At 47.2% G+C, this 27,340-nt stretch overlaps 1 protein-coding gene across 6 annotated transcripts in view; it reads right to left on the bottom strand.

Annotated features, from left to right (window-relative positions):
• The window catches only part of FRMD5 (FERM domain containing 5), a 335,004-nt gene that overhangs the window by 26,734 nt on the left and 280,930 nt on the right, over positions 1 to 27,340 (bottom strand). For 5 of the 6 annotated variants that reach the window (XM_030814161.1, XM_030814165.1, XM_030814163.1 and 2 more), the window contains exons 3-7: positions 24,050 to 24,092; positions 23,742 to 23,820; positions 14,159 to 14,256; positions 10,116 to 10,239; positions 6,436 to 6,523 (exon numbers count right to left, since the gene is read on the bottom strand). In XM_030814161.1, the coding sequence (XP_030670021.1) occupies positions 6,436 to 6,523; positions 10,116 to 10,239; positions 14,159 to 14,256; positions 23,742 to 23,820; positions 24,050 to 24,092 (432 nt within the window). Of the gene's footprint in view, positions 1 to 6,435; positions 6,524 to 10,115; positions 10,240 to 14,158; positions 14,257 to 21,980; positions 22,102 to 23,741; positions 23,821 to 24,049; positions 24,093 to 27,340 lie in introns of those variants that run through there. The other variant, XM_030814166.1, reaches the window with a different exon arrangement.

The following is a 27,340-nucleotide window of genomic DNA, read 5'->3' as shown; positions in this document are numbered from 1 at the left end:
GGGGTGCTGGGCATGGTAGCTCACACCTGTAATCCCAGCACTTTGGGAGGCCAAGGCGGGCAGATCACCTGAGGTCAGGAGTTTGAGACAAGCCTGGCCAACATGGTGAAATCCCATCTCTACTAAAAATACAAAATTAGCTGGGCGTGGTAGCGTGCACCTGTAATCTCAGCTACTTGGGAGGCTGAGGCAGAAGAATCACTTGAACCCAGGAGGCAGAGGTTGCAGTGAGCCGAGATTACACCATTGCACTCCAGTCTGGGCAACAAGAGTGACACTCCATCTCAAAAAAAAAAAAAAAAAAAAAGTGAGGGGCAACTCATCAAGATGGGAGAAGGGGTTCTTCTTTAGAGAGCTGGCTAGGTGGCTGGATTATGAAAGTAATGATTCCATTTTAAGGGCAGAGGAACAGTGTAATTTTATTTTTGTGGTTGATCTAACCTAGATCCTGTTGAGATCAATTTTATCCTGGTCTATACAAAGCAGACATAAAGACACTGGTGAACTTACATTAAATTTTTATAGGATGATGATATGATTTGGTTCTGTGTCCCCACCCAAATCTGATGTGGAATTTTAATCCCCACGTGACAGGGGAGGGACCTGGTGGGAGGTGATTGGACCATGGGGGCAGTTTCCCCATGCTGTTCTCGTGATACTGAGGGAGTTCTCACAAGATCTGATGGTTTAAAAGTGTGGCATCTCCCCCCTCGTTCTCTCTTTCCTGCTGCCATGTAAGACATGCCTTGCTTCCCCTTCTGCTATGATTTTAAGTTTCCTGAGGCCTCCCTAGCCATGTGGAACTATGAGTCAATTAGACCTCTTTTCTTTATAAATTACTCAGTCTCAGGTAGTTCTTTATAGCAGTGTGAAAACGGACTAAGACAGATGATATCAATAATCTTGTAGGTCAGTGTCCTTTCTGTGTCAGAATTGGCAATGAGTTGTGCTTAGTTCCTAAATGCCATCTCTCCAGAAGGAAAACCATGAATAATAATTGAAAAAGCACAGCACTGAGATTCAGATAACCCTGGGTTCGAGCCTCACTACTGTGTTACCCAGTACCTTTGGGCATTACTGTGTTACCCACTACCTTTGGGCATGTTAGTTAGTCCCTTAGAGGGGACTTATCTCCCTCATATCCCTTCTTGTCTGCATCTTCAGAGGCTCAGTATTCTTATTTTAAAATGAGGACAAGAATATCTTCTTAGCAGTGATGTTGTAAGATTCAACGAGATAATGTACAAGCCTGGACAGACAGACTCTCAATAACTGGTACCTTCAAGACTCTTAACAACAAGGCTGGGTATCTGTAACAGGCCTAACTACTCCATGAACCGTAACAGGACATCTCCATAAGTTGGGCCCAGGAGGCCAAAGTACAGTGCTGCAGGAGACCCAGGCCAAATCACCAGTCTCAGGGCTACCTGGATGGAGCAAGAGGGTGGCTCCTGAAGTTGGAGTGCTGTCAGGGCCAGGGAACAGATGTAGCAATGGACTGCCAGTGGTTTGCTTCATTCTCCTCCTCCAGCAGCTGTAGGCTTGGGCTGCTGGGGCTCTTGCCAGGAGTTGAGGGCTGAGGGTCAAGGCAGAGAATGCAGGACAGCTTTGTCCTGCACTTTTGGAATTTGAGTATTAGCTAATAGAGCTCTCTGGCTGTCCCATCGAGCATTTGTAGAATCTCCTCTTCCTGGTCCCAGGGCCAGACAAGGACATTCTGGGCAGAAAGAAACCATCAATGTGCATAGGAAGAACAGCAGCTTCTTAATCAGTCCAGGGGACAGAGCCTAAGCTAGAGCGTTGTTCTGCTCTCATTTAATTATCAAAATGATTCCTCTTCTTCTGTCCTCCCTAAGGCTGCATGCCCCAGATTCCCTGGGCCCAGTAATTGCCTCTCTGTTAATAGAAATCATCAGTACTTATTACACCAAGTGTGCCAGCTTATTTCGGCTCTTCTTGTAGCAGCATTAAGGCAAGCACTTGATAGCATATCAGTAAAGTGACTCTACTTAATAACAAGAGTAAAGGCCCCTAAACTGTTCTCTTTGCTGGGAGAGCTGAGGAATCATGGCCAGAGCCTAATGAGAGGAGCTGAGGGGCTATGTGTGGGGTCTGCAATAGGGCCCTGATATGGCCCTGGGTGAGGAAGAGGCACAGGGCTCAGGAACAAGGGACCTGAGCACTCCCCCAACAGAAGTCTCCTGGGGGTTTCTGTTCTTCCACAGGGTACATAACAATGGGTAGTGACTTGAGTTCAAATTCTTGCTCTACCTCTCAGGGCTTGTAAACTTTGGCCTCCTGGAATGCCAGTCTTCTTATCTATAAAACAGGGAGAATAACATCTACCTCATAGGGCTGGTGTGAGGATTAAATGAGAACATAATGTGAAAAGACTCCACTGAGGCCGCCATGGGAGGCATACCACAAACATTTCTTCTTCCCTACCTCCCTCTTTCCTTCCAGGAGTTGATGCTATGGGATTGAGATGGCATGACATAAGTGACTGGGCCGCAACAGTGCCTGGTAATGAATACTGGTTCCTCCCTGCAGCCTCTTCAGCCTCTCTGCGTCCAATGATGGACAAACTCACCCAAGACAAGGCTGAGACAGGAGCCTCACAGTCCTGGGGTGTATGTGTATTTGGGTTGGAAACCAGGCTGGCTGCCACTATAGCTTCCAGACTCCCGTGGACAACGGTGGAGAATCCCTTTCCCCGCTCTAGTCAGTGTAGTGCTTGGGCTCGCTGTCTGCCCATCTCTGTGTCTTTTCAACTCTGCTCAGGGACCCGTCTCTGAAGAGGTGGGTGCTATGTGTGGCCTCAAGGGGACTGGGCAGGTTTGCAGTCAAATGCAGAGGTAACCCGGCCCCTTCTGATGAACATATCTTCAGGCAGCCGTCTTTAAGGTCCTAGAGTGACTCAGCAGTTCAGGGAGCAGTTATTGAACACAGACTATGTACTTTCAAGTGAGGCTTAGAGAAGCTCCCAAAGGCCCCAGTAAACAGGGGATGGGAACCAGGGCCCAGGGCCAGCTTATCCAAAGATCTCTTCACTCCTGTGTGGGTGCCCTGCTAACAGTATTGGAGCAATTTATGGAGGGGTTTAAACTGCATCTGTTACACAGAGGGCATTGTTTAGGAAGTTTTGCTAATGTGTAAATATCCAAATGTCGATTCTCTGGTATAACAGGCATGAATGTGTTTTCTGACAGTGTGGCCCCAAGAACATAGGGATTACTTTGCAGCAGGCTGTGCTAGTGGATAGGGAACTGTGGGGTAGGGAAGATGACTAGGGTTTCTGAATGTCAGGATGTTCTCAAGGTTCATAACTCCTAGGCAAGAATAAATCACCATCTTCTCACCAAGGAACCAAAGGACACTGCTTTGTCCCTATGTCACTGTGCTTGTTCATTCCTGTTTTGTTTTTGTTGTTGTTGTTGTTGTTGTTTTTGAGACAGAGTCTTGCTCTGTCATCCAGGCTGGAGTGCAATGGCGTGATCTCAGCTCACTGCAACCTCCACTTCCCGAGTTCATACGATTCTCCTGCCTCAGCCTCTTGAGTAGCTGGGATTACAGTCATGTGTCACCATGCCTGGCTAGCTTTTTATATTTTTAGTAGAGACAGGGTTTCACCATGTTGTCCAGGCTGGTCTTGAACTCCTGACCTTGTGATCCGCCCACCTTGGCCTCCCAAAGTGCTGGGATTACAGGTGTGAGCCACTGGGCCCAGCATTCCTATTTGTTGTGAGCTATATACTGTGTCCTCAAAAATTCATATGTTGATATCGTAACCCCCAGTACCTCAGAATGTGACCTTCTTTGAAGACAGGATCTTTACAGAGGTAATTACGTTAAACTGAGGTCATTAGGATGTGCCCTAATCCAATATGACTGGTGTCTTTGGAGAAATCTGGACAGAGACATGTACAGAGGGAAGAAAGCGTGAAGACACAGGCAGATGACAGCCATCCACAGGCCAAGAAGAGGGGCCTGGAAAGGATGCTTCTCTCAAAGCCCACAGGAGGAACCAACCCTGCCGACACCTTATCTCAGACCTCCAGCCTCCAGAACTGTGAGACAATAAACTTCTGTTCTTTAAGCCACCCAGTCTGTGATACTTGTTACAGAAACCCTAGGAACTAATATACTATTCTTTTTTTTTTTTAATTTTTTTTTCCTGAAGACATGCCAGTTTTATTATTAATTTTTTTTGCACACAAAACAATAAACATTTTCTAAAAATACATACAAACAAAAAGATGCATATCAAACATATTAGGAAGGTTGCACATGGGAAGATGGGGAATAGAAATGGGGGGTAGGAATTAAAGAAAATAAATGAAAGAGGGACGTTGTATGGATCAATGATAATAACTCAGTCGTCTATTTGACAAAGAAGGAGGAGAAGGAAGAGGAAGAAAAAGAAAGTGGGACAAAGGATCAGAAAGGGAGGAAAATAGAAAAAGTTAGAGTATGACTCCAGGGTAGACCTGTTTTGTTGTTGCTAGGTTGGTTGGTTGGTCTGTCTGTTATATTTTTCATATGTTTCGCCATGTTGACCAGGCTGGTCTCGAACTCCTAGCCTCAAGTGATCAACCCTCCTCGGCCTCCTAGAGTGCTGGGACTACAGGCGTGAGCCACCACGTCCAGCCCCCACATTGTGTCTGGCCTCCGTGGTAGACCTCCCAGACGGGGCGGCCAGGCAGAGGTGCTCCCCACTTCCCAGACGGGGCGGCCGGGCAGAGGCGCTCCTCACATCCCAGACGATGGGTGGCCGGGCAGAGGTGCCCCTCACTTCCCAGATGGGACGGCCGGGCAGAGACGCTCCTCACTTCCCAGACGGGGGGGGGGCAGAGGCGCTCCTTCCAGACGGGGGGCAGGCAGAGGCGCTCCTCACTTCCCAGACGGGGGGAGGCAGAGGCACTCCTCACTTCCCAGACGGGGCGGCCAGGCAGAGGCGCTCCTCACTTCCCAGACGGGGCGGCCAGGCAGAGGCGCTCCTCACTTCCCAGACGGGGCGGCCAGGCAGAGGCGCTCCTCACTTCCCAGACGATGGGCGGCCAGGCAGAGACGCTCCCCACCTCCCAGAGCAGCGGCCCCACCTCCCAGAGCAGCGGCCGGGCAGAGGCTGCAATCCCAGCACCCTGGGAGGCCAAGGCAGGCGGCTGGGAGGCGGAGGCTGCAGCAAGCCAAGACCACGCCACCGCACTCCAGCCCGGGCAACACGGAGCACTGAGTGAGCGAGACTCCGTCTGCAGTCCCAGCACCTCGGGAGGCGGAGGCGGGCAGACCACTCGAGGTCAGGAGCTGGAGAGCAGCGTGGGCAACATGGCGAAACCGCGCCTCCAGCCAAAGGACAAAAAGCAGGCAGGGGTGGTGGCGCGTGCCCGCAATCCTAGGCAGCCCGCAGGCCGAGACAGGAAAATCACGGGAGCCGGACGCAGGCGCAGGGAGTGTGCAGCAAGTTGAGTATACTCCAGCCTGGGCCACGGAGGGAAGAAAAAAGAAAAAAAGAAAGAAAGAGGACGAAGGAAGGGAGGGAGGGAGGGAGGGAGGGAGGAAGGAAGGAAGGAAGGAAGGAAGGAAGGAAGGAGCTATTCTTTTAATTTTTGCTAGAAGCTTAGTATCCCCTCTCCAGTTAGGAAGAAAAGGTTGATGTCTTCCTGTTCCTGGCTGATACTGTTTCCTTCAGATCAGCTTGACAGTTGGTTTTACTGATGATACTGGACCCTCTCCAGTAATGGAAAGAGAGAGGCAGAAATGTGGAGAAACTGAGGTAGAGACCAGCAGCGTCAAAGCAACAGGGACAGGAGGTGACGTGAAGGGCCACAGCCGCAGAGAGAGACTGGAAGAGGCCATGGGTCTGCACAGGCCTCGGCAGTGACTGGCTGCCCCCCGCTCATTTCCAAAATGCCAGATGTGCGTGAGTAATTACAGAGGTTTTCTCTGGGCAGCCTCCCCAGCTGGTTATTGTCTATCCCTCACAGGCGCATAATGGAATTAAATGTGAGTCCACTGCAGTTCTGTGCAGTGACTTATGCCACTGCAGTCAATAAAACCCACTCTCGGAAAGAAACTAGATTACAGGTCAGGAAAGGGTGGGCAGTCGCTGAGCCGCCTCTGATCGTTCCCTGTGGGGGGTCTTCCACATCCCTCCTCTCTTCATTTCTACCAAATTACCCATTGCGGGGCCCTAGCTTTGGATTTGTTATTTAGATTGACTTTGCCTCGGTTCCTCTGACATTGATGTGGCACCACAAAATTATGCAGCATGGGATCCAGAGGAGTTTTCAAAGGAGGCATTTTCTCTGATACCTCACTGAAAGTGCCAGCCATGTAAATGTTGAAGGGGGCCTCTGAGCGCAGGCATGGGGGCCCTTGCACCTGATGCCTTCTAGAGGAGGAAAGGTCATGCAGTCTCCAACCAGGGGGTCTTACCTTACATGGGTGAGGATCTACTCCATATGTTTCCAATGTCTGTGCTTTTCTTAAGAAGTTCAGCTCTGATGTTGCTGGTGTTTGACCACTAGAATAAAGAAAATGAGATGATTTCAAGGTGTCTTGTTCCCACAGGTTCCCCTGAGGTACTCTCTATGAAGACGTGCTCAGGGTGAGCCACACATCTCAATTTGTTTAGGGTGTGCTCCCTGCTTGGTTCTAGGACCAACTTCAGAGACTCCTGCTAGAGTCTCTGACTGTCTTCAAATGTTTTCAGAGTGAGGCAGGCTACATAATGAATTACTTGGCCTGAGTGTAAACAATGGGGAGTGGTGGGGACTGTGGCAGCACCACCTTAGCTCTGAGATTCCCATCACTGAGAATGCAGGGCCCACTACTTGGGAGGCTGAGATGGGAGGTGGGAGGATTGCTTGAGCCCAGGAGTGTGAGGTTTCAGTGAGCTATGGTCACAGCCCTGCACTCCACCCTGAGTGACAGAATGAGACCCTGTCTCAAAAAAAAAAAAAAAAAAAAAAAAAAAAAAAAGCAAGGCTCAGCTAGATATTGTGATTTTAAAAGAAAAGTCAGAGATACTGATTTTTATGTGGTATTTCACAATTTAAAATACTATGGGGTAAAACAAAATACATCTGTAGGCTGGGGGCAGGTTATAGGCTTCTCATATGTGATCTGTTCTAGACTGAAATATAAAGAAGGGGCTCATGTAGCTGGCTGGTGCCACCCAGCCCTCTTCCTTTGCCAAAAGGAAACACAGGAAATTAGGGTGAGGAGAAGCAGGAGACAGTGCTGAGCTCCCATGCTCCACAACAGCTGTCTGTCCATAGGGTGATGACCATGAAAAGGAAAGACGCTGAAAAAGGCAGAGATCAGCTCCGGCTCCAGGCCATCTGAAGGGGCCTTTGGCATCACCCCTTCCCACTGCCTCTTTAGCAGGTGTGTCGATGGGCTCATTGCAGACCCAGTGGCAGAATAACCATCAGGCTCTTGCCTGGGTCCAGAGCCCTGCAAAGCGGATGTACTTCTACAGATACAGGGTTGGCTTCAGTGAGGAGGGGTGGACAGCTTGTGAAGCCAACATCTCTGATGGCTGGTGGACAGGACTGCACGTTGCTCGTTTCTAAGCTTATTTGCTTCAGGTGATATGGCCAGGCAGGAAGATAAGCTGACCCCAGGCCAGATTCCCCCTAGTGTCCCTCTGGAGAGGCATTAGTCAGGCAGCAACTTTATGTGCCAGCTTCTGTGCTACCTGCTGGAAAATATATGAAGAAACACAGTATACAGTCTGTGCTCTCAAGAGCCCATATCACAGTTGCATAAAGGAAGTATGGATGTATTTTTACGTTATGAAGACGAGGCAGGACCTGTGGAAAAAGTACCTGTGGAAGGGGGTATTACTGTGAATAAAGACTTCTGCATCCACTAGTGTACCTGAGGCACAGGGAAGGTAAGTTAGGAAAATATTTGTGTGGCAAGCAAAGGGCTGGCTAGAGCACAGCTTCCCTTTCCAGGGAGTGTCCTCTGTCTGCAGGAGGAGTGGGCCCTGTGGGCTCCATCTACCTTTGGAGTTGGCCCAAACCTCCAGGGTCCTCAAAGCGGGCATCATTTCCTGGGGGATCCCCTGCTTTGAACTAGGTTTCTGGAGGGCTGTCCCTACTATTCTGATGTCTCCTAAAGCCCTCCAGGCAGTTCCAGCACATCCCTGATCTCTTTGACGGAACCATGAGGACCCTGCCCCCAACACCACAGGCCCGTGTTTATTCTGACTTTTACCACAAGGGGTCGCTATTCCCTAACAGAGTGACTCGAGGAGCCATGGGGTCCTGCACCTGGGAAGGCACACCCAGGGAGAGGAGCGGGAAGCATCCAAGATTCCATTTGTTCGGTGTTGGTGTCGCCATTCCGCTGGGAGGGTCAGGAACCCCTCCTGCCACAGAGCATGGGCAGAGGGGTCTGTTTACAAAGGCTAAGGAGGCTTTGGGTTATATTTGTTGGTAAAATCATTGAGTGAAGGGTTTCTGGGGGCCTGTGATGGGGGAAGGAACAAGTTGAAGCTTAGTATTAGCATTAGAAATATCCGGCTCTGCTCCCTGTTGCCAGGCATAGTCTTTCCTCGGAACAGTAGATACACAAACCTTTTAAAATATTTTTTTAAAGCTGTAATGTATTATAATGACACCATAACATTTTTTTATTTTTATTTTTTTGAGACAGGGTCTCGCTCTGTGGCCGAGGCTGGCATGCAGTGGTGCAATTCCAGCTCACTGCAACCTCCGCCTCCCGGGTTCAAGTGAGTCTCATGCCTCAGACTCCTGAGTAGCTGGGATTACAAGCGTGTGCCACCACATCTGGCTTTTTAATTTATTTACTTTCATCTTTAGTAGAGACAGGGTTTTCGCCATGTTGCCCAGGCTGTTCTCGAACTTCTGGCCTCAGGTGATCTGCCCTCCTCTGCCTCCCAAAGTGCTGGGATTACAGGTGTGAGCCACTGCGCTTGGCCAACACTGCATTCTATATCCTTTTTTTCCTCATAGTTTGTCAGTTTGGGGAATCTGTGCGGTAACCAAATGGAGCCCAAACACCCTATTGTTGCTTTTTAAAATCAGGCTTTGTAGAAAATCCTACTTCATGTGGGTGAAAGGCTGCATTAATGCTGTTTTATGGTATTCAGCATATTCTGGGCAAAGTGAGAGAAGCTGAGAAAGACGAGCCTCCACACTTGAAACCACGTCTCCTCCACTTCCCTCTGTGCAAAGTCGGGGACTCTAGGTAGGGTATGGGGGACGGCCTGAGTTAGGCGGGGCTGAGGACATACTCCTGAACCAGAGTGCTCCCAAGACACCCTCAGCATTTATGAATCAGCCCTGCGCACTCCATCCTCCACTGAGAAGCCACCTGTCACACTGTCACAGACTAAGAGCAGAGGCCTGCCCTTTTTCACATCCTCACTCAACCTCTCCTTTTTCTTTTCTTTTTTTTTTTTTTGAGATGGAGTCTCGCTGTGTCACCTAGGCTACAGTGCAATGGCGCGACCTCAGCTCACTGCAACCTCTGCCTCCCGGGTCCAAGCGATTCTCCCGCCTCAGCCTCCAGGGTAGTTGGGATTACAGGCACCTGCCATCATGCCTGGCTAATTTTTGTATTTTTAGTAGAGATGGGTTTTCACCATGTTGGCCAGGCTGGTCTTGAACTCCTGGCCTCAGGTGATCCACCTGCCTCGACCTCCCAAAATGCTGGGATTACAGCTGTGAGCCACCACGCCAGGCCTTTTTCTTTCATCTTTTTTATCTTATGCAATTTCCTTTGTTTATCTTTTCCTTTTCCTCAGTTCATGCTTTCCTCTGTATCTTCATTAAATATCGTAGTGAGGCAGATGCCTTTCAAAGGCCAATCCCTCTCTGTTTCCCCTATAACACAACTTCTCCCTTGTCTTTAAGCTTCAGGCTAAATCGCTCTTCTTGGAGAGGGAGCCTACAGGGCTTGTGGCTGTGACTTGTGCTGTCAGTGTATCACTGACAATGGTACATCTGCGGTCAGGAAGGCTGGGGAGCATCACTCTGTGTCAGTGAACAGTCTGCGAGAACAGAGGACATGGTGTGGAGCCTGCGTGCTCAGGCTGTGGAGAAGCCACAGTGTTCCAGGCCTGACTAAGTGCCACGTACCTGAGTTCTGTCTTGTGAATCTCGGCAATTTTCCTTTCCAGCTTCTCTGAATGTTTAGGGAAAAACTGGAACTTGGAGCTGTAGCCTTCAGGGTGTTTCCCTGAGTCATAATCCCCAATCTCCGCTTTCAAAAGGAAGGTGGAAGAAAACAATTGTGGAGACAGGTAAATCATAATTGACAAAGCAACAAGAGATTAGCACACAGAGCAAAAGCCAAAATACACATCAGATTTATAAGAAACAGTGGATTCTGAGCACGGCTGTGGGCTGGGCAGAGGGCAGGCCCTTCAGGAGCATGACCACCTTTGTTTTTCCAGGTGCACACATTGGGTTGGCATTCAAGTCTATGCAGAGAGACAGAGAGCTGACCTTGTGTTCTGAGGTCACCACAAGTAAATTTACAATGAAAGAGCAGAGGCCTGCACTATGGTCCTCATCCATTCTGCCATGAGAAGATGGTCTGGGAGCAATGGCCTTTGTGGCAGCACAGGAAGTGTTGAGCTTGATCAGAAAGGGAGATCCTCTTGGGCCTCAGCCAGATCAGAAGTCTAAATCCTAGTTTGAGGATGTTAGCAGGGACACAGTAAATTGATGAATGAGCTGTGATCCAAATTCAGAACTCAACCCTCAGTTCAAATCAAATCAAATGAATAAATTTGAATAAATATTCATTAAGGGCTGACCAGGTGCCAGGTTCCTTCGAGAGGCCTACAGAGTGGGAAGCCTGGCTGTAACCAGAAAGTATCGTTGAGTTCAGAAGCATCAAGTTCTTTTTTTTGTTTGTTTGTTTTTAGATGGAGTCTCACTCTGTAGCCCAGGCTGGAGTGCAGTGGTGTGATCTTGGCTCACTGCAAGCTCCGCCTCCTGGGTTCATGCCATTCTCCTGCCTCAGCCTCCCGAGTAGCTGGGACTACAGGTGCCCGCCACCACGCCTGGCTAATTTTTTGTATTTTTAGTAGAGATGGGGTTTCACCATGTTAGCCAGGATGGTCTTGATCTCCTGACCTCGTGATCCGCCCACCTCAGCCTCCCAAAGTGCTGAGATTATAGGTGTGAGCCACCGAGCCCGGCCCAGAAGCATCAAGTTCTAAGGCTTATTTCTCAAGTCCCTGCCAGGTGTGAGCCTTTCTCCTCCAGCTGTTCACAGAGAGAGTTTATCTCTAAACCTGGTAAGATCTCAGAGCAGTAAACTTTAGGAGGGCAGAAGACCCACGGCACTTTCCACACCCAGGTCAGAATCCAGCTTTTTCCACGTGAAGCTCTCCACAGGGAAGATGGTGGGTATGACAAAAGAAAGAGGAGGGGCCAGCTACTCTGCGGGTGCCCTTTTTCCTTCCCAGGTGAGAGCCACAACCACTTCAGATGTGAAGTCTTGAGGGAGGAGAAATATTAAGAGGAAAACGTGCCCTCCTCCCATGGCTGAATATTGTACTTGGGGCTTGTACTTTTTCACTACAAACCTACTCACTGTGTCTTCCAAATTACTTGGGAACTTCTACTGTTAGCAAGAGACCCAAGTCTGAAGTCTGGGGTGATCTTGAGCCTTGCAGTCTTTTTTTTTTTGAGACAGGGTCTCACTGTCATCCAGGCTGGAGTGCAGTGGCATGATCATAGTTCGCTGCAGCCTCGACCTCCTGGGCTCAAGTGATCCGCCCACCTCAGCCTATAGCTGAGACTACAGGTGAACACCCCAGGCCTGGCTTTTTTTTTTTTTTTTTGAGACAGAGTCTTGCTCTGTCACCAGGTTGGAGTGCAGTAGCGTGATCTCAGCTCACTGCAACCTCTGCCTCCCACGTTGAAGCTTCCCGAGTAGCTGGGACTACAGGCGCGTGCCATCATGCCCAGCTAATTTTTGTATTTTTAGGAGAAATGGGGTTTCACCATGTTGGCCAGGATGGTCTCGATCTCTTGACCTCATGATCTGCCTGCCTCAGCCTCCCAAAGTTCTGGGGTTACAGGCGTGAGCCACCATGCCAGGCCTAATTTTTAAATTTTTTGTAGAGATGGGGTTTCACTCTGGTGCCCAGGCTGGTCTCGAACTCCTGGACTCAAGTGATCTTCCCACCTCGGCCTTCCAAAGTGCTCGGATAACAGTTGTGAGCCACTGTGCCTGGCCCAGAGTCATTTATATTGATTTTATTTAGAAAGTTCCAAATGGAAAACATCAATGTCGGACATCAAGTACTTTTTTGAAGGAAAATGAATGATTGGGTAAAACTGTAAAAAAGACTAGAGTTTAAGACTCGACTTAGGTCAGGTCAGGCTTTCTCTTTAAAAATAAAAGGGGCACTCAGGAGTTCGAGATCAGCCTGGGCAACGTGGCGAAACCACATCTCTACAAAAAAATAAAAAATTTAGTTGGGTGTGATGGTGGTGCACACCTGTGGTTCGATCTACTTGGGAGGCTGAGGTGGGAGGATCACTTGAGCCCAGGAGGTGGAGGTTGCAGTGAGCCGAGATCACACTACTGCACTCTGGCCTAGGGAACACAGCCAGATCCTGTCTCAAAAAAAAAAAAAAAAAAATTCAAAGGGGCATCTTTGGGTATCTCCCCACGGACTCCCCATGTAGGTGATTTTAAAAACAGGAGTTTCAGAAGTCAAAGTGGCAATGGGCTGAATTTTACATTCTTAACACAGGCAGCCAGCCATGGTATTTCTATTGCCAGAAGGACTTTAGTTTCTTATTGGCAAGCAGTTTCCAGGTTCTCTTCACAAAGTTGCTTCCAGGATTTCCAACTAAGAGTTCAAATTATTTTGGGGAAACTTCATGATTTTAGTGCTGTGGTCCAAAATGATCCAGTAGTAATGGCAGTTTCAGGCCTAGGGACTAAGAGGAATCCAAGAAGCGGCACTTAAGTGTCTCTGCATCTCAGGAGAAGGGGACGTGTGTGAAGAGTGCATACCTCTCCCACCGTTTTGCAAAAAAAGCCAATCTGGGCCTCAGCTGGGTAAGCCTCTACTTACTTATTAGCCTGTTAGGAAATGTGCTTGTTACTTGGAAACACTTTCAACTTTGAGCACACTGAACTAAAAGGTCTCTGAAATAGATACTAGAATTCTAAGATGCTTCATATCTTGGAGATTTGCCTGAGAGGATGGGGAAAAAAATCAAGTCTGATTACACTCCAGAGTCTCAGGGACTTTATCAACCAGGGGCCCAGGGCACATCCCTAAAACAGAGTCAGAATGACTTTAAGGGGCTGGTAATAAGATCTTAGGCGCAGTTTAGGGTTGAGTGTTCAGTGTTTTCTGGCTCTAGGAAATCCAAGCAAAATCCTCTATCTTGGCTGGGTATAGCGGCTCACACCTGTAATACCAGCACTTTGGGAGGCTGAGGCAGGTGGATCACCTGAGGCCAGGGGTTCGAGACCAGTCTGGCCAACATGGTGAAACTCTGTCTCTGTTAAAAATACAAAATAAAAAATTAGCCGGGCATGGTGGCAGGCGCCTGCAGTCCCAGCTACTCAGGAGGCTGAGACAGGAGAATAGCTTGAACCTGGGGGGCAGAGGTTGCAGTGAGCCGAGATTGTACCACTGCACTCCAGACTAGGCGACAGAGCAAGACTCCGTCTCAAAAAAAAAAACAACTCTCTAACTTGAACTCTGCTTCAAGTTAGATACTGTTTGTTTGTTTGTTTGTTTATGTATTTATTTATTTGGAGATGGAGTCTTGGTCTGTTGCCCAGGCTGGAGTACGGTGGTACGATCTCAGCTCACTGCAACTGCCACCTCCTGGGTTCAAGCAATTCTTGCACCTCGGCCTCCCGAGTAGCTGGGACTACAGGTGTGTGCCACCACACCGGCTACTTTCGTATTTTTAGTAGAGACAGGGTTTCACCATGTTGGCCAGGCTGGTCTCAAACTCCTAATCTCAGGTGATCTGCCCACCTCGGCCTCCCAAAGTGCTAGGACTACAAGTGTGAGCTACAGCACCTGGCCTAGATACTGTTTAGATTCAAGAAGAAGTCATCAGTGGTAACTGAAAATAATGTAATCAGTACTTGGCATGAAAAGCAAACTTATCCTGTCAAAAGTCATTACCTTGAAGGATGTAAGCTGCTAACAAGGCAGCATCCGATGTTTTACAGAGGAGTCGGCCATGGTAGAGATCCCTTTTGATCTGTAGGAAGACTAAATACCTGGAGAGAAAACAGAGAATGAACTATAAAGGATTCCTTTGATTGCTTTAAAGATAGAAATATGTAATGTAAGCCTATCAAAATCTTTGTCAGGGTACTTTTACTACATTAAAAATAATCTTAAAACATAATGTAGAACAAATACATTCTCCATTTCCCTGGAAACTCTTTCAGGTACTTTGCCCTGAACTGACTTGAGGTTCAGTTCAAGATATGTCAGTTTCCTCCTGTAGCTCAAGTCAGAAATGGCTGTTTCCTGGTAAAAGCATCACCCCACAGTGCTGGGCTTTGGAAGGAGCCAGCCCCAGTCAATCCGGTGCCGAAAAAGAAAACTATGCCATCAGAGACTGGCAAACTGGGCCTCTCTCTGCCTTGGATGCCAGCTGATGTTCCTTCTTAAGTAGAACGGTGGGTGAAGGAACTAGCCCAGGAAGAGTTCAGCCTCAACTTGCCAAAAGAATCTGTCCATATGTGGAAACAGCCTGTAGTTACTGAGGTCAACCAGACCTTTGAAATGGAATAAAGTGTAAGAAGAGTGAGCCGAGATTGTGCTACTGCACTCTATCCTGAGCAATCGGAGAGAGACCCTGTCTCAAAAAAAAAAAAAAAAAAAAAAAAAAAAAAACAAGAGGCACTGGTTAAAGAAGCACACAAATGAAGCAGAAACCTGGGGCCAGCACCTCTTTAAATACAGAAAGCTGTTGCCTCAGGTGGAAGCAGGATATCAAAAACAAGAGCAAATAGTAGCTGACATGTATTGAGCACTTATGATCTGCCAGTTCAGGTGTTACACACTTTACATGCAATATCTTATTTAATTCTCACATGACACTTTGAGATAGGTACTGTTATTATCCCCATTATTCCAGATAGAGAAGCTGAGGCTTTAGTGATTTTCTCATGGACATACAACTAAGTGAAAGAGCCAGGATTCAACTTCAGCACTGTGAGACCCCTGAACTTGGCTCTTCATCACTATGATATTCTGCCCTCCTTGCACTATAAATGCTTTGCAGTTTCACTAGTTGGATGGACCCTGTCACAGTGGAATGGAATTGATGACTTTCCATTTTGAAATGTCTTCACAAGGAGTGTGGTCTTTATTGCTCTTCTTAGAAGACCTGTAAGATTATGAGAAGCATCAGTCCCTTGAGTGGGTCACCTACCATGGTGGCTCCTTGGCCAGGGAACATCTCTGGTGATTTAAAAATATTTCCACAGATTCTTTGATAATCCTAATTTCATGTGGTAGGGCTTAATTCCTTCTGAGTATGGCTTAGACTTGGTGACTCACTTCTATCAATAGAATAAAGCATGAGTGAGTGTCTGACTTCTGAGGTCATAAAGTCATTGCAGCTTCCTCCTTGTTCTCTTGCCCTTGGATCACTCATTCTTCTTGAGGTTGCTTCAGCAGTCCTATAGAAAGGTCCATGTGGTGAGGAACTGGGGCCTTTGCCAACAGCCAGCAAGGAACTGAGGCTTTCGGCCAACAGCTATTTGAATGACCCATCATGGAAATGAAGTCCCTACCTCCAGTCAAGCCTGTGGATCACTGCAGCCCCAGCCAACCTCCTGACTGCAACCTCGTGATTGACCCTGAGCCAGAACCACCCAGCTAAGCTGCTCTTGAATTCCTGACCCATAGATACTCTGAGACAATTAAACACTTGTTATTTTAAGTTAACTTTTATGGTGCAGCATCCTTAGGGGAGTAATGAAAATGTAGTAAAATTCCTTTAAATTCTAACAGTCTGAACCAAAAAGAAATTGACTCCTCCCTGGACAATTGGAGGTTTCCATTGTTTCTGTTTTCAGGCTGAAGAATAAAACAGAGGATTCCATGTTCACTTGATCAGGTAAAAATGCTCAAGAGGAAGAGGGCTGTTGATAGTGCAACTTCTAGGAGGTGGTAGGAAGGGGTCCTAGCAGGTAACTCTGAAGGCTTGGGCTTGAAGTTTCAAGCAATTAACAAACAGAAATGAGAGAGCAACCAAGCCTTCTTCTCTCCTCAGTGCTTGCTACTCAAAGTGTAGTCCACAAATCAGGGGTATCAGCATCACTTGAGAGCTTATTGGAGATAAAGAATATAGGCCCATCCTACACTTCCACCTACACCGTTTAACAAGATCCCCAGGTGATTTGTGTATAGATTAAAATTTAAGAAGCTGTCCTAAGAAAATTCAAAAGCCATCTTCTAACCACAGCAGGATGGACTGCCTTCCTCAGACCAAAGAGAAGGTGAGTCTTAATCTGGAAGTTAATAAGAACCCATCCCCTCACTCCCACCAACCCTACTCTGCCCAAATGTTTGCCAAGAAAAGCGAAAGGAAAAAAGACATCATGTAGAGTGAATAATTAAGATGGATCTACCAAATCAAGCTCGTCTTCACTCTGCTTCCCACAGCAAAATGCCACACGGTGTGTGGGAGAGAGTGAGTGAGCACTTCTCTGCCTCTCACTGTTCCAACTCCCACCTTCCACAGGCTTCAGCAGGATGTGGATGCAAACCTTTTGCCCCTTACTCACTGATCACTCCCTGGGCCTGGATTCATGCATCACGTCTTCCATGTTTCTCTGCTTGTCTGTGTCCAAAATTCAGGGACTGTACATATTGGACTAAAGGAGATATTGCAAAGGGATAACATGGCTCTGGGCAGTGATTCTCAATGTGGCAGAGAGGGGAACATCTTTCAGGGGGAGCCTGTCAGAATCTGTATGTGCCGGGGGTGCTCCTGTGGTTTGAAAAGGCCCCTTTAGGCTGGGCACAGTAGCTTACGCCTGTAATCCCAGCATTTTGGGAGGTCGAGGTGGGTGGATACCTGAGGTCAAGAGTTCGAGACCACCGTGGCCAACATGGTGAAACCCCATCTCTACTAAAAATACAAAAAAAAAAAAAATTAGCCAGGCATTGTGATGTAGGCCTGTAATCCCAATTACTTGGGAGAGGCTTAGGCAGGAGAATCACTTGAACCCGGGAGGCAGAGGTGGCAGTGTGTCGAGATCGTGCCACTGCACTCCAGCCTGGCCAACAAGAGCAAAACTCCATCTCAAAAAAAAAAAAAAAAAAAAAAAAGGAAAGGCCCCTTTAAAGTTTCTGATTTGCTCCCCTACTCCTCCCACCCAAGGGAACATGATCCTGCTCACACTGAGAACCACTGTCTTTCCAAGGCATCATTATTGATGGCAGGTAATGGCCTCAGGTGAACTGGAATGGAAACAAGGCTTTCCACTGCTGGGCGGGGTTCCTTTTGATTTCTGGTGATAAAACAGCTGCAGGGAGGTTAAAGGCAAGGCCACGGGGCATTCTCAGGCAATGTCATAGAACTAGATGGGAAGAGGGAAAAGGGTACACCAGTATCCTAAAGAAACAAACCATAGTTGAGGACAAGAGGAGATGAGCTCATGAAAGAATCAACTGACAGCTTCAAGAGAGAGAACGAGCTGCACCGGGGCTCCCCCTCCCCTTTCTGCCACAGTGGCTACCATCGAGCTTTGTGTTTGGTTTATTTAAGGAGATAACCAGTGACTCAGTGTTGTTGGTGGAAATATATTCCACATGACTCAGCATCCTTAGACCTATTCACAAGAGACCCTGGCATGTTCTCCCCTGCCACACAAGGGCCTAAGGAAGACTATCTTGTTGCCCGAGGCACTATCTCCAGGGCCACTGTGTGTTGCCAGGCAAGGGATCAGCCTGCTGGGGCTGCCCAGTGCAGCCCTCCTGAATCTCTGAACCTCAGAACATTTCATAGCCAAGGAAACAGAAGTCCAGAGATGGAGAGTGACTTATCTGAGGTAACACAGCAATCAGAATCCAGGCCTTCTGACTGGCCCATGGTAATTCACTTAGTTACCAGGTTAGTCCTAATCCAAGTCAGGAGAACCCTTTGTTATCAGAGAGATATTCTCACTGAGACCAAAGGAGAAATGAGCTCTAGACCGGATTTAGGAGAACACGCTTGTTTCTGAGGAAACTGGTTTTTTGTTTTTTAAACTCTGCTGATCTCTTTCTGGCCTCAAAGGGGCTTTACCTCACCTCCATTTTTGTTTGAATGCTAGTGTTGTCCTAAATTGATTGGAGTGTGAATCAGGACAGAATGAGCAAGAGCCTGCAACATGCCAGGGAAAACCTGAGCTTTTGTGCAACGCGAACATCTCTCCAGGGTATTGGCTTTGGCATAATGCTTTCTGATATCAGAGGGTGGGGATGAGTCCACAGGCATTTCCAGAGTTTAAGGCTGTGAACTCTGGAAAGCACTGGAGGCTCCTGGAGAGTTTTTTCCAGAAGATCCTTTGGCCTTCCCTTCCCTTCAAATATTCTTTGCCACTGGCTTCCTCTATTTACTATTTCCTTTTTCCTGACTATAACTACGTTTAGTTTGTCTTCCTCCCCAATACTAGACTGTAAGCTCCTTGAAGTCAGAGCCTATGTTTTATTTATTTTTAATATTCTTCTACAGGGCCTAAACATCCTGTGCCTAGCTTATCCATCCATCCATCATCCATCCATCCAGTTCTGACACTTACTATATGTGCCAGGCACTGTCACAGGTGCTGGGAATGCAGTAGAGAACAACCTGGAGTCCTGTTAATGGAGCTTACATTCCAGTGGGGGAAATGACAAAATAATAACAAAACAAAATAACAATAAAGACTCACATTTACTGAGTGCATGCTGTGTGCCCTGTTTCATTCAGTCCTCCCAGCAACTCTATGAGGTGACTACCATTTTTTTTCTTTTTTTTTTTTTTTGAGACGGAGTCTTGCTCTGTTGCCAGGCTGGAATGCAGTGGTGCAATCTCGGCTCACCACAACCTCCACCTCCCGGGTTCAAGTGATTCTCCTACCTCAGCTTCCTGAGTAGCAGGGATTATAGGCACGTGCCACCACGCCTGGCCAATTTTTTGTAGTTTTAGTAGAGACAGGGTTTCACCATGTTGGCCAGGCTGGTCTCAAACTCCTGACCTCAGGTGATCCGCCCACCTCGGCCTCCCAAAGTGCTGGGATTACAGGCGTGAGCCACTGCGCCCGGCCTGTGACTACCATTTTAATCCTTGTTTAATGGATGAGGAGACAGAGTGCTTAGAGATACTGTTCTTGCCTTTTCACAGAGCTAGTTAAAGAACAACCTGGGATTTGAAGCCAGCTCTTTCTGATTTCTTAGCCCAGGGGTTGGCAAACTACAGCCCACTGCCATAGTTTCCAATGAAATAAAATTTTAGTGGAACACAGCCTTGCTCATTCATTTATGTATCGTCTATGGCTGCTTTCACACTACAATGACAGAATTGAGTAGTTGCGACAGAGACCATATGGCCCAACAAGCCAAAAATACTTACTATGTGGCCCTTTGCAGAAAAAGTTTGCCAATCCGTCTTAGCCTAAGCTAGGCTCAAGTGATGTTCATTGAAGGCATAAGTGACCTGATGATTCCATTCATTCATGTATGTATTGATTCATTCTATTAACATTTTTTGGAGCACCTGTTGTGTGTCAGACATTTTGCTTTCTTGGATGGTGGGGCCCCATTTGCAGTCAGTTTCCTTCTCTTATTTGATCTTTCCAAAGAGTTCATACACCTGCAATCCCTGTTAAAAGCCAAATCTGGTACCTGAATTTCCCATTTTCTTTGCCTTGTCTCTAGCCTAGACAAGAAAATCTGTTTATTACTTTAAAAATGACAAAAGAAATTAATCAGGATTTGGCAACTAAATTTATCATCTGGGAAGAAGCCAAAAGATCAACTAAAGCTAGTTCTGTACTCCCTACTTCATCCCCTTCTCTCAGCCTGGCTTTATGGGAATGGCTGAGACAGCAGTGAAATTTAGGACCAATATCGCCTGGAAAAAACACACTGACAGCTAAATTAGTTTGGCAGCAAGGTGGGATGGAGGGCTCTAAGCCAGGGATGAATTACGGGTGTTGAGTGAGGCTGGGGCCAGTATCTCCTCTCTTAAGATCAGTAGCGATGTGAATGAGGAGAAAAATGCCGCTAATTCCACAGCCTCACAGAATGCCCCAGGGAGGAGGAGGCACAAAGACTGCAAATCAGGACCAGGCACCGGTGGTTCACACTCCTGACAATGCTGGAAAATTGCATACTAGGTAAAGAACGCTGGTGAGGTTGAGAGAGAGGGGAAAATTGCCCAAGATGCTTAGCACAAATGCATGCAGTTGGAGAGGAGCTCATTCTCTTGCCAGTGTCCTTGAAGTCTGCTGACTTGGTGAGCATGGTCCTAATGCTGTGCTTACCAGGACTTGGATGATTACCTGGGATAGCTTCTCTCTCAGGACTCAGAAGTTAGCTGCTTAAGTTTTAGGATTCTAGCTGGTGGGGAAAGGGGACAGAGGAGGAGTGGAGATTATTAGCAAAGAAGTGCCTTTCACATAAACACGGAGAAAAGCCAGTACTAACTGTACTTGTGCACGATGCAGAGCCCCTGGGGCCTATGGACTGTGTAATGAATCTGGCAACGAAATATTCAGCCTTTGCTCAGTGCAAGGCTAACTGTGGGTATATTAAGAAGTATAAGAGGCTGGTATAGTGGGTAATCCTCCCGACAATTCTATGAGGTAGATATTACTATCCCCATTTTATAAATGAGTAATCTAAGGTTAGAGAGGTTAAGTATCTTATTTCCAAGTTAAGTATCTTATTTGGCTGTATACAGTCCACAAATGACATAAGTAGGATCTGAGCTCCCAGGTCTATGCTGCTTCTTGGGTAGGAAGGTCTGTCCATTCATATAAGATAGTGACACTGGATTTAGAAAATTGCATTATTATTATTATTTTTTTTGAGACAGAGTTTCACCCTTGTTGCCCAGGCTGGAGTGCAATGGCGTGATCTTGGCTCACTGCAACCTCTGCCTCCCGGGTTCAGGCGATTCTCCTGTCTCAGCCTCCCAAATAGCTGGGATTACAGGTGTGTGTGCCACCACACCCGGCTAATTTTTTGTCTTTTTAGTAGAGACAGGGTTTCACCATGTTGGTCAGGCTGGTCTCAAACCCCCGACCTCAGATGATCCACCCACCTCGCCCTCCCAAAGTGCTGGTATTACAGGCGTGAGCCACCGCGCCTGGCGGAAAATTGTATTATTAAGAGCACTTCCTAAGGGCCAACATAACCATACATTTCCAGTCCTTTAATCAAATTGGAAAGCCATGTGTCTGTGGTGCTCTCACTGGCTGCTCCCTGTCATCCCCACTGTTGGTCCAGTGAGGTGGACAACAAAAACGTGTTAGGTTTGCTCCGATATGTAGACAGGAGTACAAATTTTGGGGTCTGCCCTGGCACCAGTACCTCTTTTAGCAGAGACAGATAGAAGTTCAGAGCTAAGGCAAACACTCTGGAGATCATGAATGGAGCAGGCTAGTGATATTTTAACACAACTCTTGAAAAATTTTTTTTTGAGACAGAGTCTCGCTGTGTCACCAAGTCTGGAGTGCAGTGCTGTGATCTTGGCTCACTGCAACCTCCAACTGACGGGTTCAAGTGATTCTCCTGCCTCAGCCTCCCGAGTAGCTGGGATTACAGGCGTGATGGCCCGGCTAATTTTCATATTTTTAGTAGAGATGGGGCTTCACCAAGTTGGCGAGACTGGTCTCGAACTCCTGACTTCAGGTGATCCTCCCACCTCAGCCTCCCAAAGTTCTGGGATTACAGGCGTGAGCTACCACGCCTGGCCTGAAATTTTAAACATAGTGGTTCTACCCTTACTCACCTACCTAAAGCCTTAGGGTGTCTATGATTTGGATGGATTTGGTTTTCTGAAGCAAAGCAAGAGCCACCTCCACTTCCACGTAGATGAGCAGAGCCTGGAGCTTCTATGCCTAGTAAGAGACATGAAATTTGGTTCTAGCTACACTCTTCACTGTCTTCAGTGCTTCAGAGTAGGTGGGTACACACGCCCTATGCATCTGCAGGAAACAAGCCTTCCTGAAGAGGATTTCCCTCAACTCCCATGTGAAGGGCCCATGTGAAGAAGCCACTTTTCTCCCGTCCCACTTCCTTGTTGCCTTTGTACTACTAATTCCTGCTTCTTGCCCCTTCCTCTCCCCATTTCCTGATTTCCCCTCTTAGAGAAACTTTTGCTCCTTTCACCCGGCATGCTCTTTAGATCAGGAAATGAAAATAATTCTGGCCAGGCGCGGTGGCTCATGCCTGTAATCCCAGCACTTTGGGAGGCCGAGGCAGGCGGGTCACGAGATCAGGACTTCGAGACCAGCCTGGCCAACATGGTGAAACCCTGTCTCTACTAAAAATACAAAAATTAGCCAGCCGTGGTGGCAGGCACCTGTAATCCCAGTTAGTCAGGAGGCTGAGGCAGGAGAATCGCTTGAAACCAGAAGGCGGAGGTTGCAGTAAGCTGAGATCGCGCCACTGCACTCCATAGCCTGGGCAACAAGAGCGAAACTCTGTCTCAAAACAAAACAAAACAAAACAAACAAAAAAAAGAATTCCGTATTCTTTCCTCCTTCTTCCCTCCTCCTTTTCTGTCTTTGGAATTTTCCCATGCAGTTAAGGATCTAGGAGTGGATCTCAAAGCCTTACAGGATAAACGGTCTATATGGCTGGCAATATCCTCATTCCCACCTTTGCTGTCTACAAGGTCTTAGGGAACGGGTTAGAGCTGACAGTGCTGTCTCTTCCTCAGCTCTAGGATTCCTTGGCATCACATCCTCATCTATGGTCCTGCCTTCTACAAAGTAACATCAAGGTTTTGCTTATGTCAAAATTAGGTCTTTCTAATATAAAAATTAGGGATCCCTGTTGTACAGTTCTTGAATCTCTGAGGTGAGACTTTCAGAGTAAATTTGGCTCAGATACACAAAATCCTGGGGAAGCTTTGAAGCTCTCACTCACTGACCCTCTTTTAGGATGGCTGTGGGCACAGAGGTTCTTTTTCATCCTCAAAGGGTGCTGGATGAGACAGGATGCATTCCACGCAGTTGTCTGCCTGCCACAGAACATGATCCCCACAATAAAGAGTTTATCACAAACCTGATCCAACAGCACACCGGAGTTTACCCATTTTGATTTTAAATCTTCAGTATCTCCCAGCTTATCTTTCAGTGTCATGCCTTTGGCATTTTCCAAGTATATCCATTAGATCACTTGAATCCATTTTCAACCCCCAAAATAAGCAGCAACATAGCTCTCTCCAAAAATGTCCACAGTGGCCACATCATAGGTAAAAGAAAAGATGCTTCTGATTAGTTACTCCAGAACTCTTTGAGAGTGACCAGTTCAAGATGTAGTATTCACACTTCTTGAAGGAAAGAAGTCTACTCTGTTGCAACTGCACTGAGGGGTACGCAAAGGAAGCATGTGGAAATAAAATACAGAAGTCATTATATTCAGGAAGAGTTCCTTGCCTCTAAGAGTTAGGCGCTTCCAAATGAGAGGCTCTAAGAGGTCACCATCCCCCTTTCCTATGCTCTCCAACAGGTCCTAATGGCTGCGGGAAGCATGTTCACCTCACCTGGTTATTTCTTCTTTCAGAGCAGCAGGGTCTGCAGGATAAAACTTCACACGGAAGCACATGGTGAATGGAGGCTGGGCTGCAGAGAAAAAGAGGTGCTCATCAGGGAAGACCCTCACCCAGAAGAGGACAGGGCTCTACTGCCCACTAGCATGAAGCATCAGAAGAGAACCTTCATATATTTAGGGCCAACTTATACTCAGAACAGTGGAAAATTACATATGTAGACCAAAACTTGCAATAAGTGGGAGGTTTCATCCCACCCTCCCCAGGGGTGTGGCTTGAGTCTTTTCAGGGAGAATACTTACATCTCAATTGTTTCACCACAGACTTTGTAAATTCCAGCCAATGCTGAAACAGAGAACACAGAACATGAAAACCCTAATGAGAAGGGCTGTAAAATATAACTTGTTTTCTCCAACTTAAAAAACTAGACAGATTGTAGCCTAGGGTGAAAGCAGCCCAAAAGCTTATGAAAGATAAGTTTGGAGAGTAAAGAGTGATATGATTTTCTGAAATGAGCTCCCATGGAGCCAGCTGTGAAAGGGGGAAGAGTTCCAGCTTCAGATGCCATTTCTGGGCTTCCCTGGAAATGCTGTCTTCTAAATCAGGGTGCCAAAGTTCTGAGCCATGTTTTTGGCATGCGATTAAGGCACAAGCGACTGCATGTATGTGTGGTGGGTACAGAGCCCCACCTGGGTTGAGTCAGGAAATACTGACTTTAATGGGTGGTATGTGTTTCTGTTATGCACCAGCTTTTTTTTTTTTTTTTCTTTTTTTTTCTTTTTTTGGCAGGAGAGTGGGGATAGAAGATATTGGTAGCAACTCTAGAAAGTAGTGAGAAGTGGAAATTTCCTAAGTCAGGGATGGCTGGTATATATTCCATCTTTCTTTGAGTAACATAAATTGCCAACCCTTGTGTTAGAAAACACATACTCAGGATTCCTTGGCATCCAGTGATGTTTTAAAATCTAAATCTCAAATGATAACTAATCCCAACCAACGTGTAGGATAGTACCTTCCTCCCCTTGGATTTTCAAGGAGCCAGGATATAGAGGCAAAATACATTTTCCCATGGTACTTACGTTTGGCGGAAGCAATGAAACCATTCTATATGTGTTTCTTAATTCTACATGGGTCCTTTATAAATTTTATTATTTATGTTTGTTGCTTTTTGCTCATCAGGATTAGGTAGGACTGCTATTAATTGGGGTTTGATGATCCAGAGGTAGCTTAACATTGCCAGATGTAAGCTCCATGAAGGCCCAGAACTGTCAGTCTTGTTTACCACTGAATCACCAGTGCCTAGCACAGTGTTCAATAGGTAGCTGCTGAATGGCAAAGGGACTGGGCCCATACTTCCTTCTTTTCTGGCTACTTCCATTTAGTGTAATGTCTTGGCAGAGTCCTCCCTCTGGCAGGAGAGCAGCCAGGGCCCTGCAGTCAGCATCCTGGCCTCCCTTAATTCCCAGTGATCACTTTCTGGGCTGGGCCATGGGTCATGCAGTTAATGGACCCACTAAGAGCCAGTTCTTCCGTCAGCTCCACATGGATAATCTGGACTGACATTCTGCTCTCCTGCTTCTGCTGATCTGAGTTCCCACAAGGCTGGCAACTCATTATAGCCACTCAATGTGGTTAAGAGGCCCTTCTCACATTACACGGCCCACCACGGCTCAGCTTCACAGGGAGGCAAAGGCAAGAGATGAAATTGCTCAGAAACAACTGGGGTTCCAGGGTATGCCTGTGAAGACGGAGGAGGCCTATCTGTTCAGAGCACACTGGAATTGTGGACAGTGAGGAGAACATAGCCAGTGCCAGGGACTCAGTACACAGAACACCAACACCCCTAGACATTAGACTGATAGATTAAAAGAAATAAACAAAGGAAGGTAGAAATTAATGACTGTGAGATGCATTATCAGCAGAGGGCAGATAAAGCTGAATGACAAAAGGCTATTCCCCTTGACAATAGCTAGAAAGAAGATTTTAGTTTTATTGTAGTGAGAGCTCAAGAAAGGACTGAGGCTGGAGGAGAGTAGCAAGGGGTGAGAAGGGACTGGAGATCTGTCACAGCTGATCCATGGGATTTGGAGTCTGGCAGAGAAATCTTGAGAGGAACCCAAGAATACGGTGATGGCCAGAGTGGCTTTTTGCAAATGCCTGATCAAATCGGTCCCAGATTCACTAGCAAACAGACAACATGGGTTTAGGGAGGAGAGATTAAAAGAAGAGGAAAAGAAGATTCAGAGAGGAGTGTTTCCTCCTCTATCTGAGTGAATGGGCCAATGTGGCACAATCTTCAGACTCTAGGGGCTTGAAAGGGTACAAAGCAGAGGCCAAGAGAACGTGGAGGCCCTGGGCCTGAGTCAGGCATCCTGGGGAAGGAGAGTGAGGGCAGCTCCTCCAGGAGAGACCAGGAGAGCTTCCAGATACATGGAGGCTCCTGCAGAGCAAGCACTGACATGGGGATGGATGTGAGTGCTGGGTTCAAACTGTCTCGAGACCCAGGGAAGGAGGTTTATTTTAGGCCCTTACACCCTGAGGGAGCAGGGGAGCTCGGCTCCTCCATCCCTACCATGAATCAGTGGACTAAGGACAACTCTTTATAGGTCCCCATTTCCCTACAACCCTCAGATACTCTCTCAAGCCTCTCTGCTCTCCTTAACCCCTCCCGCAAGGCACAGAATTACACAACTTTCAGAGGCTATCAGTTATACATTCAGCATGGAATCTCAGAAACCACACTGGCCCTGGAGTCAAACAGGTCTGAGCTCGAGGCCGGCTTTGCCACTGACCTGGGGCAAGTTACTTAACTGGTCTGGGACTTTATTTACTCATCTGGAGAGCAGATATTATCATTAGGGATACTCATCTCATTTTGTTAAGGATGAGATGGAATAACATACGTGAAGCTCTTAGCTTAGTGCCTGGCACGGCTCAGTGGGCAGTATACATCAGCTGCAAGAATTAGGTTTGTGTGCAGCACAGAGCCTGGCAAGCAGTAGGAACTCCATAAATGTTTACTTCTCCTCTTTCGCATGTTCTTATCTCTCTAGCTCCTTCTCATTTTAACCTTGACCACATCCACATATTCTCTTATTCTCCTCAAGCACATTCTGACCTAACTAAAAAACCAATGAACAGGATATAATTTGCCTTTTTTTCTTCATATACCACCACTCTAGGGGATGAAGAGATCTTGGAGTAACTGCCCCCCCCACTTTTTTTTTTTTTTTAAGGCAAGAGTCTTGCTCTGTCTCCCAGGCTGGAGTGCAGTGGTGTGATCTTGGCTCACTGCAACCTCCACCTCCCGGGTTCGAGTGATTCTCATGTCTCAGCCTCCCAAGTAGCTGGGACTACAGGCACATGCCACCATTTCTGCTAATTTTTGTATTTTTAGTGGAGACAGGGTTTTGCCATGTTGCCTAGGGTGGTCATGAACTCCTGGGCTGAAACAATCTGCCTGCCTTAGCCTCCGAAAGTGCTGGGATTACAGGCATGAGCCAGTGCACACAGCCAGCCTTCCTTTTTAAGGATACAAGTTTGGACCAAACAAAAAAAACACCATCATTACCTCTCTACTTTAGTGGGGATGC

Source organism: Nomascus leucogenys, chromosome 6 (genome assembly GCF_006542625.1).
Source record: "Nomascus leucogenys isolate Asia chromosome 6, Asia_NLE_v1, whole genome shotgun sequence".
In the NCBI taxonomy this organism is placed as follows: domain Eukaryota; kingdom Metazoa; phylum Chordata; class Mammalia; order Primates; family Hylobatidae; genus Nomascus; species Nomascus leucogenys.
The sequence above is the reverse complement of the archived record's forward strand: the minus strand, read 5'-3'. Positions and strand labels throughout refer to the sequence as shown.